At 42.3% G+C, this 11266-nt stretch overlaps 3 protein-coding genes across 3 annotated transcripts in view; 1 reads left to right on the top strand and 2 right to left on the bottom strand.

Annotated features, from left to right (window-relative positions):
• Positions 1-10: 10 nt before the first annotated feature.
• The window catches only part of LOC118755158, a 12083-nt gene continuing 827 nt past the window's right edge, over positions 11-11266 (bottom strand). The window contains exon 2 of the mRNA XM_036490016.1: positions 11-1512. Within this exon, the coding sequence (XP_036345909.1) occupies positions 359-1504 (1146 nt within the window). The 5' untranslated portion in view covers positions 1505-1512 and the 3' untranslated portion in view covers positions 11-358. The remainder of the gene's footprint in view (positions 1513-11266) is intronic.
• LOC118755157 (DNA replication licensing factor Mcm2-like) lies at positions 2633-7165 on the top strand. The gene is given in 4 exon segments (XM_036490015.1): positions 2633-2663; positions 2728-3042; positions 3880-4694; positions 4696-7165. Coding segments are annotated over 3 exon segments (1428 nt in total). The 5' UTR covers positions 2633-2663; positions 2728-2828; the 3' UTR covers positions 5095-7165.
• Positions 6474-10761, bottom strand: LOC118755156. Its single transcript, XM_036490014.1, has 2 exons — positions 7396-10761; positions 6474-6638 (listed from the first exon to the last, which is right to left on the bottom strand). The coding sequence occupies exons 1-2, from the start codon at positions 10759-10761 to the stop codon at positions 6474-6476; spliced, it is 3531 nt and encodes a 1176-aa protein (XP_036345907.1).

Below are 11266 nucleotides of genomic sequence, written 5' to 3'. Positions count from 1 at the left end.
AGGGTGGTGCATTATATTTGGAAATATTTAGGCTTAAGGCCTAAACATCCCGGCCCCCTTGCGGTAAGCAACATCTAAATATCGGCCGCGTTTCAGCTACCAAGCGCACATGGTTTTTACAAACAAATGTTTTCTATGTCTTGATGTTAATGATCAAATCAGGCAGCAGCGTTGGCATTCATTAAGGTAGAGTTCGTCCTTCCTTTATGGAGTGCTACTGCAGATGTAAATATAAGTGGTAATTAAGGAAATGTACGTGGTTACTTTTTCAAATGCACTTTATTTAAATTCATTATTTTATTTCATTTTTAGAGTATGATAAGTTAGATGTAATGTATGTATGTGAAAAAAAGGAAAGTTACGCTCTAGAGACCCCGGACAGCACCCAACCAAATATGGTGCTTTGGGCGAGCAGTGGTCCAAATGTTGTGGGCAGTGTCCCAGGTAGTAAAATATCTGCGTAAACGTCGGTTCCCAGGATCACGCGTATCGGTGCGGACGCATAAAAGCGAGGGTCCGCTAAGCGTATATGTGCGTACGGTTCAGCCACTGAGGCATCCGCGTTGCTAGATGGGCTTATTCTGCTAAAATTGGGTAGCGCAATAGCGTGAGTTGCTACCCGTTTATTTTGCCCATATTTTCCCCGTAAGCATAACAGACAACCTCTTTCTCCGCTAACGCGCGTCTCGTCCAGGCGCAACTCTCGGGCTAAGTCAATTGATATTATAGTTCGAGGGGAACATACGTCGACAAGCGCGCGGATCAAATGTAGGCGCCCTCCAGCTTCTACTTTGACGACTGCAGTCGGAGCGATAGCGATCATTGGTTGAAGTGTTGGCGCAGCTATGGTATGGTGACCCAAGATTCCGTTTCGGAACGTACGTCGTTTCGATAGCTGGTGAGGCCGAGTCGCCAGTCTACCTTCCTTTTGTGTGCGTCGAGAGGACTTGCGTCTGGGATTACGCAGGCGGAAAGGCCTGGTTTCCGCTCCACGTAACCGGTTCCGCTCGTGCTGCAATAGGGGTCGAAAAGGCCTAGTTTCCGATCCCCCTTCTGCGAATGCGCGGAGAGGCCGAGTCTCCGCTACATCGCCTGAAAGTGCACCTTCTTCGGTATCTGGACGGAAAGGCCGCGTTTCCGTTCCAGAATCGGACGCAAGTAGCGAGATTACACCATCGGAATTTTCTTCTTCCTCCTCCACCTGTTGGGCCCATGACTTTTTCGATGTGCTGGGTTCATCCTCGAAATGTAGTGTCGAGTGGTGCTTTTCGCCACATCGTTTGCATCTGCCTTCGCTCACGCAGTCTTTTAATTCGTGATTCATCGCGAGGCAATTAGCGCAGTAGCGTCCTAGTAAGGCCTCACGCAATCTTTCCTCTGGCGACTTCGCACGATACAAAGGGCAAAGCCTGATCGGATGATTTGCGTCGCATAGGCGACATGGTTGCGGATAGCGATGGGCGCGCTGTTCGGCCCTTTTCCTCATTGCGGCAAATTGAGACATCGTTTCCTCTGAAATTGTGTCGATACTTTACGTTGGTTCGAGTTTTACGCTTGATATGAGTTGTTGGGTGGCGAGTGTATCGACATTGGCTAATTACAATAAGGGCATAACTATTTCGCTGATGCATAAGAACAGTTTGGTTTGTGTAAATGGGTTTATCATTCGTACGGCGCAAACTGACTCGTGTAAATTATGTATAAGGCAAGATTTCGACCCACAAAGAAATGAAAAGTGGATCGCACAAATGCCATACATTCCATTGAGCAGGAATGCCTTGGCAAAGTTAAATTTTTATTACATCGAAAATTGTAAATTGTCTTTATGATGTTTGGAAGTGCCAATATTAAGTGAAAAAAAATCATTTCCGTTGATGACTTGATCTACTAATATTCGTAATTAGCAGTTCAACTTCATTGCATGAAGTTGTCGAAAACGTATTACTCTACATTTGGAGAGTTTTTAGCCATTCTCGCAACCCTACAACTAGTCTGCCACCCAAAAAAAAAAGGTTTGGATGCCACTGTAGGCGATACTCGTCTAAAAACAGGGTAGCTCATATGCAGCAGAATACATAAGTTTAATTTCAAATTTTGTTACAAAATGTCTTATTCCATTTTGAATTTTACATAAAAATATGTGAAATATTTATAAAAGGTTAGTGCATTGATATGGGCTTACGACAATGCATCTTTTTTTTTTTTTTTTTACATTTTTATCCCAACAATAAAATATATTTACGGTACTATATGCTTTGTTGCAGAAACATCTTTACTGACTCAAAATATATTGTCACAATTCAAGTGGTGGTAAAAAATTCAAGCGTTGAAAGCCACAGTAGCAAATTCAATTTCGCTAAGAAGTGTAGTAGATCTACTGCCATTGCAGTAAGTTCCGAATGCTGACCGACATACTACGTTCACTTTGTGGAATGCATGTATGTATGTACATTGGTACAATTGTCAGAAACCATTCACGGCGAATTTATACAATGGAAAACCGTATACATACATACAAGGTGAAATGATATTTCTTCATTGAAAAAAAAGAAAATAAATGTCAGAATGAATTCAATGGAAATCCGTATACATACACGGCGAATTCATATTTCATTTCAATTATATTTTTCTGGAACGCGGCGGTTGTGTAATCTTAAGGTTAGGTGAGTATGCGTAAAATATCGTATTATATAGCTATGTTTGAATGTAATTTTTTCTTAATTACAGGATGTGGCTGGGCATAGTTTCTGCTGGTGTTATTTTTCGGCAAATAACACCAACATCGAGGGACTTAATCGACTTACTTGGAGAAAGCTGCTGAAGGTGAAATGGAAGACGCGGAAATGATTGAATCGATAGAAAATTTGGAAGATACTAAAGGCCATTCTACAAAAGAATGGGTTAGTATGCTTGGACCACGAACAGAAATCGCCAATCGCTTTCAGTCTTTTTTGCGCACCTTTGTTGATGAACGTGGTATGTACACATACCGGGACCGTATTCAACGCATGTGCGAACAGAATAAATCTTCATTTGTTGTATTTAAAACCTCAATTAGCTGATGCGAGAACCCACAACGCGGCGCATTACGATCGCCCTTCATAAATATCATCAGATCAGCTTTATTGATAAGCGCCTTCAAGCGATCTTCCAACGATTCACCGGCTACGGAGCCGCCAATTTTTTTTTTTTTTTTTTTTTTATCCGTGACATTAACAACATCTACATTAACCCCAGCTACGCGATCCACGGCTGTGCCTTTAGTGAAGAAAATAATGGTGGGCACTGCTTCAATCTGGTGCTTCATAGATATCTCCGGAAAGTTCTCGGCCACTATGCTAGCAAACTGTAATTTTGCGCTCAAAATCTTGGCAAGCTCCTCGAGCGCTTCTTGCACATGCTTACACTGTTCAGCCCAATCGGCGGTAAAGAGCACCACTGTGGTTTTTTTGGCATTGATCAACGCATTATATTCATCGGCGCTTTTAACTGAAATCACTGAAGGGCTAGTAGTCATGTTTATGAATAATGGCAATAACTTGCTTAATAAAAACTTCACGCTGTAAATTTATACGACAGGATCGGAAGGAAGACGCAAAGTTTGCATCCAGCGAGGTTTTTGGGTTAAAAACCAGTTGCCAATTTTATTTATATGTGTGTATGAAGGTCGGTGAGTCATGCGCTTTCAAATTTAGCCTTTTAGTGCAGTCTCTAGTTCGTTATTAGCTTTTAGTTCTTTGATTATATCCAATCCACCTATTAGCTCTCCTTTAGCATACACTTGTGGATATGTAGGCCAATCGGAGTATGTCTTTAAACCTTGGCGAACTTCTTCGTCATTCAGTATATCGAAAGTCTCATAAGGAATATTTGTTGCATCCTACACGGATTTGGCAAATAAAGAGCATGTACTTGCGTACTTCCTACCTGAAGCACCTTTTCAAATGCTAGAAATCTTCGACAAGGTGGCTAAAGACATGGTCTTATCAATATTTCCAACATATGAACGTGTTACAACAGAAATTCATGTTCGTATATCAGAATTGCCTCTTATAGAAGAGTTACGGACTTTCCGGAAACTCCATCTGAACCAGCTGGTGCGTACTTTGGGCGTGGTAACAGCTACAACGGGTGTGTTACCTCAACTTTCAGTCATCAAATACGATTGTGTGAAGTGTGGCTACGTTTTGGGGCCCTTTGTACAGTCACAGAATACAGAAGTTAAACCTGGCTCCTGTCCTGAGTGTCAAAGTGCCGGCCCTTTTTCGATTAATATGGAACAAACATTATTTCGGAATTACCAGAAGATTACCTTACAGGAATCTCCTGGTCGCATTCCCGCTGGTCGGACTCCGCGTAGTAAGGACGTAATTCTTTTAGCGGATCTTTGTGACTTATGCAAGCCGGGTGATGAGTTAGAAGTTACTGGTATTTACACAAACAACTCTGATGGTTCGCTAAACACTGAGCAAGGGTTTCCGGTTTTCGCCACCGTCATTATTGCGAATCATATCGTTGTGAAGGACAGCAAACAAGTAGTACAATCGCTTACGGACGAAGACATCGCTACCATTCAGAAGTTGAGTAAAGATCCTCGGATTGCAGAAAGAATAATAGCTTCAATGGCCCCATCCATATATGGCCACGACTATATTAAACGCGCACTTGCGCTGGCTCTATTTGGTGGAGAGTCTAAAAAACCCCGGTGATAAACACAAAGTTAGAGGCGACATAAACTTACTTATATGCGGCGACCCAGGAACGGCAAAATCTCAGTTTCTTAAGTACACGGAAAAAATAGCGCCACGTGCAGTTTTCACGACCGGACAAGGGGCCAGTGCTGTAGGCGTGACTGCCTATGTTCGTCGAAATCCAATATCGCGTGAATGGACTTTGGAGGCAGGCGCCCTGGTACTGGCGGATCAAGGTGTATGTCTTATTGATGAGTTTGACAAAATGAACGATCAGGATCGAACTTCCATTCACGAGGCCATGGAGCAGCAATCGATTTCCATATCAAAAGCTGGTATTGTGACGTCTCTACAAGCACGATGTACTGTTATTGCAGCTTCTAATCCGATCGGCGGCAAATAACACCAACATCGAGGGACTTAATCGAAGTAAGTACCCGATTAATTTGCTGGCTTTTCTGGGTAAACAGATTTTCCCAAATTGCTGCCTTTTCATTGATTGAGTAAGCAACGCCATAGTGAGTTATTCAATACCTACTTTTTGTTGTTAACCGTTTATTCGAGGCCTAATTGGTTTGTGTTTTTTATCAGGGATTGCTGGCATAACGACATGCTGCGTATCGTGCGATTACAAACAACAAAACACAAACAAAAAGAAGCTGATTGTCACCGAACCGAACCCTTTTGGAGCCGAAGATATGTGAGTTTTTAAATATTTTTTTTGTATTATTTTAAATTGTTCCTTTCGGGCGGGTCTTACACTATAAACTGCCTACACAGTTTATGCAATCTCTTCCAAATAAAGCGGATAGAAAACCAGCAAGCTTGAGAGGTTGAAGATTTTGAAACAAAAAACCATATCGGGTTAAACTTGCTAGTTTTCTACTGTTTGCTTTTATTCTGAGGCGGAGTAGTTCGCTACTTCTGCAGTTATTTTAATTATGGATTCAGATCTGAGGATGGTCGTTTTTGTATAGCCAGATCAACCCGGGGTAACTCGGGTAAGAACCATCACGCCAAATACAAAAAAAAAACTCAAAATATACTCCATGGTACTAAAAACAAGTTATCTCAAAAAAGGTTAGACATGGGATCCCTCCTACTACCTAGAAGTGGAATGTTGTGGTAAAAGGAAGTGGAATGTAGTAAAGTGGTGAGGGGTAATTTATGAGGCGGTTGTTGGCTCCGCGTTTCCATCGTTGTATGGCGGGAGTAGAACCAACTTCACCAGTGGTCTTGTGACTTGACCTTTCTCCGTCGAGATGTCCACTACTCGTACTCTGCTGTCGGCACCAGGGTGTATGTTGACAACTCGTCCTAACCTCCACTCAGTGGGGGTTAAGTTGTCTTCCTTGATGACGACCAGATCACCACGTTTGATATTTTCCTTGGGATGCTTCCACTTAATGCGTTTTTGAAGTTCGGTTAGGTACTCTGTTTTCCATCGCCTACAGAAAGTTTGATTAAGTGCTTTGAGTTTTTGCCACCAATTCACTATGGAGGCAGGAGTTTCATTAACGTCTAATTCTGGTGGGGCTAGAAGATGTCCACCGATGAGAAAATGGCCTGGAGTAAGCGGCTCCAGGTCAGTAGGGTTATTTGAAGAGGGACTCAGTGGCCGTGAATTGAGGCATGCCTCAATACGGCATAAAAGAGTACTAAGCTCTTCAAAGGTGTATTTGTGGGAGGACGCAATTTTTCTAAAGTGGCTTTTGAAGCTCTTTACGCCCGCTTCCCACAGTCCTCCCATGTGAGGCGCTGCAGCGGGTATAAAATGCCACGTCAGCATTTGATGATTGTATTTCGAGATAGTTTTTTCTCGGGTTTCAGACAGAAAAGCTTTAAATTCAGATCGTAAGGATCGTGAGGCTCCGACAAAGTTAGTGCCGTTGTCGGAGTAAATATTTCTCGGACATCCTCTTCTAGCCACGAACCGTGCGAACGCCGCTAGAAAAGATGGGGTACTAAGATCACTAGTAGCTTCTAAGTGAATCGCTTTTGTCGTGAAACAAACAAATAAACAGACATACCCTTTAGAAACTCGACAACCTCTGCCGCGGTAACTTTTAACATCAAAAGGTCCAGTAAAGTCTACCCCCGTATTGGTGAAAGCGCGAGTAAATGTAGTGCGTTCCGGGGGAAGAGTTCCCATAAGTTGAGTTTGTGACCGTTTTTTAAAGATAATGCATGTCTTACAATTATGGATAGTGGACCTGATCAAGTTCTTGACTTTGGGAATCCAGTATTGGGTACGGATGAGGCGTAGCATCAGTTGATTCTCTCCATGCAAGGAGACCTTGTGAATAAACGATACAATAAGGCGGGACAACCTGCTGTTATACGGGATAATGCTCGGGTGGCGTTCATTGTATGCTAAGTCCTGGGATGCTCCAAGGCGACCTCCGGCTCTGATGATGTCATGTTTATCGATGAACGGATTAAGCGGAAGGATTTCACTCTTCGCATCGATTGGTTTTTTAGACTTCAAGTTTGCGTATTCTTTACCATAATAATGCTTCTGGTAGATTTTTATCAGGATTTCTGCCGTTGTTTTAATTTCATTAGATGAAATTAAACAAGAATTTTCCTGAAATGAAGCTTTTGTTTTGGAATGAGTTCTTCGATAGAATCTCATAACATATGATAAAACTCTCAAAGCTCTCGGTAGATCGGAAAAACGGTCAAGAATATCGATATCATTTGCTCTTGTTGTCGCATAAGTGTGTGCTTTTTTTTCTTCAACTTCTGTATGATAGTCTGTTCCTTGAGCGGGCCACTTGGAGTTGTCTTCTTGCAGCCAAGAAGGTCCCTGCCACCACAAAGAATTGTTGACCAATTCTGACGCAGGTAGTCCTCTGCTAGCCAAATCGGCTGGATTTGAGGCCGAGTCTACGTGTAGCCAGTCCTTCTCCCCTACTTTTTCTACGATTTTCGTAATTCGGTGGGCGACGAAGGTTGACCAAGAACAAGGCGGCTTTCGTATCCATGCGAGTACGATGGTCGAGTCCGTCCATAGATGTGTCTTCACTGGTCCTAGGTTGAGGTTGTTGATTATAGATTCTATGATTTCTGCGAGCAGTACTGCTCCGCAAAGCTCCAGTCGTGGTAGCGATATAGTTTTGACGGGGGCTACTCTGGTTTTTGCCAAAAGTAGATTGACCAAAATTTTGTCATCTCTTTTGACACGCATATATGCCGTAGCCGCATATGCTTTTTCTGATGCGTCGCAGAAACCATGTATCTCTATGGTGTCTCCAGGTGAGAAGTATACCCATCGAGATATTCTGATATTATCTATTTCGTGGTAATGTCTCGTAAAATGCTGCCAACGTTCTAAAATAGTATCAGACACAGTCTCATCCCAGTCTGTGCCTTCTAGCCAAATACTTTGCATGAGTATTTTGGCTACGATGACTATTGGTGCGAGCCATCCCAGTGGATCGAAAAGCTTGGCAATCGCTGACAGCATCGCCCTTTTCGTAATAGTGTCGTGCTCCTCCAATGGTCTGACCATAAAATAAAACAAATCCGTATGAGCATTCCACCTTATGCCCAGAGCCTTAACCGTGCTGGTGTCTTCGAATGCTAAGAAATCTTCGCTCAGAAGGTCCGTTTTTGGGATGCCCTTAAGAATTTCGTGACAATTTGAGGTCCATTTCCGTAGTGGAAAACCAGCAGATCGTAACACTTCTGAGATTTCATCTCTTGCTTTAATGGTCGAGTCGACGCTATGTCCTCCAGCTAACACGTCATCCACATACATGCACTTTCGTAGTATGTTAGATGCTATTGGGAAAGAATTCTCTACATCGTCGGCTAATTGCAGAAGTGTCCTTATCGCGAGGTAAGGTGCGCTATTAATCCCGAAAGTGACAGTCTTTAATTCATATAGACTTACAGGTTCGTTCGGGTTTGTACGATAAACTATTCGCTGGTATTTGGTATGGTTGTTATTCACCCAAATTTGGCGGTACATCTTCTCGATGTCGCTATTAAAAACGTACCGATATAATCTCCAGCGGAGTATTAATATTGGAAGATCTGCTTGGAGTACTGGACCTGGGTAAAGTACGTCATTTAAACTTGTACCATTAGCCGTCTGGCTTGAGGCATTAAAGACGACCCGAACTTTTGTAGAGGTGCTTTCCGCCTTTATCACAGCGTGATGGGGTAGAAAGTAATTATCGGAAGAGTCTGCTGAAATGCTACCATTTATCCTGGACATGTGTCCCAGTGATTCATATTCTGTTAGTACCCTATCATACTCCTTTTGCAGGACGGGATCCTTGGTAAGCCGTGTCTCATTCCGGAAGAACTGAGAGCATGCTCTTTTAAGAGAGGGGCCTAGGCAAATGTTTGCTGGAAATTCCTGCCTAAATGGTAGCGAGACTACATATTTTCCATCTGGGTTTCTCTCAGTCGTTTTCCGATAAAGCTCTTCACAATACTTGTCGTCTTCGTTTAAATTTTTGTTTTTCGGTATATCTTCTAGTTCCCAGAAAGCTGTTAGTTGTTGATCCAAGGCAACTTCGCTATGATAAGAAACTATGTTGTTTGTTGGATTTGGTGCTTCTGTGCGACCGGTTAAAATCCAACCGAACACGGTTTCTTGGGCAAGAAGTGTACTGAGAACATTTTTCTTCAAGCCGCACAAAATAATTTGGGGATAAATGTCTCCGCCAAGTACTAGGTCTACTTCTTCGTTAACGTAGAACCTTTTATCTGCTAAAATCAGATCTGGAAATGCCTGCATAGTCATAGCGCTGATATGGCAGGATGGAAGATTTCCAGTTAATTTTGTCAGCACGAGCACTGTTGCATGTAGACTAAACAGTGGGTCAACAGGGGACCGTAGTTCTATGTTGCATGCCTCCTTGACCTGAGCAGAGGTTGAATTCGTTATGCCTGAAACTTTGGCATACATCTTCTTAGATGGCAGGTTGATTCTGCGTTTGAGTCGTTCTGTTATAAAGGAACACTCCGAACCAGAATCAATGAGTGCTCGTGCTGAAAAATCTGTACCATTGAGACGTATATTTACACGAGCCGTTCCTAAAAGTACACCTGAGTTCATATTTGCATAATTAGACTTAACGTTTTTGCTTTTACCGGAGTTAGTTTTATTGAAGTTACGCCTTGCTGCAGCTTGTTGCGAGGTTGAGGCAACATCTTTGGCAGAGCTCGGTGGCGTTTGAGGCGGTGTTGCCTTTGGCGGAATTGTCTGGGTGTGCAGGAGCGTATGATGTCGCGAGTGACACGTGCTGCAATTGAAAGGGCTTGTGCATCTTGACACAGTATGTCCAGAACTCAGACAATTCAGACAAGCATTGTTGCTCTTTAAAAACTCTATCCTTTCAGTTGGCGTTAGCTTTAGGAAATGGGAACAGCGGCGTAATTTGTGCTCATTTGTTTGGCACATTTTACATGTGTACTTGGTTACGCTTGTTTGGAACGCGCCAAGTCTTTTTGTGGGGGCTTCTGAGGGATGTCTGGTGTTTTGCGGCTTTGACGCTTTTACAGACTTTGTGCCCTTTATGCCTGACATGGTTTCCAAGGTTTGAAACCTATTCGATAGGAACTTGTCCATGTCCTCCCAATTTGGTAAATCTTTCTTGTGATCTATGGTTTGTTCCCATAGAGCCAGCGTACGCTTGTTTAGGATGTATATGGCTGTGAACATGTCACGGAACGATGGCCATGACAGATAGTCGCCCTTGAACACATCTGTGTCACACGGAGGAAGGTGAATATTGTGTTCACGAACCGACTGATCTTGTACATCCTTCTCTGCATTTACAAGCGTCTCAGACTGACTAGCCATTACCGACATGCATTTGACATAGCTGGAAAACGAGCCCTTATGTTTCCGTCTAATTGCTTTAATGTCATCTTTAGAAATTCCTTCTTTATTTATGATCGCGTCATAAGCTACTTTGGTCTTTTCCCACAAAGCCTTTAGTTCGTCTTGCTGTATTGCAAGGCCGTGTTTGTTTTGCTCTGTGGCTGGTGTGCTATTGTAATCTGATTCAAATTCGATTACAGATTCTGCCAAACGAATAAAGGTTTCCATTGCGGTAATTGATCTTCAGATTACTCTTTACGAATTAAAATTTGTTGTAGTTTTCGAAAGAAGTATGTTCACTATAAATAGGAATAGACCGTGTATATTCCAAACTGTCGTATATGTATAAATGCACAGCGAAACTTTTGCCAAATTGTCGAAAAGAGTATAAGAGTACCAACGTAGCTTGTTTAAACTCTATGAGCCAAAACCCAGAAGCAGTCAAGAAAACACTACGATTTAAAATTGATATCTCTTTCAGAAAATTGATGATTTTTTTTATTTTTTCAGAAAAGTGATAAGCAAATGTATGTATATATATGTTTATGTGCTACTCGCCACCCAACACTGCCGACGAAGGTATATATATATATGTATAAGCATATATGTATGCACAAATTCGTGTGTACACCCAACGCAACGTCGTCAAAACTAATCCAAATGGACTTAATTTAAATTTTTACCAGCAAATATTTCGCAAATGGACTGAATTTAGCGTGGTGAAGTGATTTTT

Source organism: Rhagoletis pomonella, unplaced genomic scaffold (genome assembly GCF_013731165.1).
Source record: "Rhagoletis pomonella isolate Grant_MI unplaced genomic scaffold, Rhpom_1.0 Rhpom_scaffold_05483, whole genome shotgun sequence".
In the NCBI taxonomy this organism is placed as follows: Eukaryota; Metazoa; Arthropoda; class Insecta; order Diptera; family Tephritidae; genus Rhagoletis; species Rhagoletis pomonella.
This window is presented reverse-complemented; position numbering and strand designations above follow the sequence as displayed.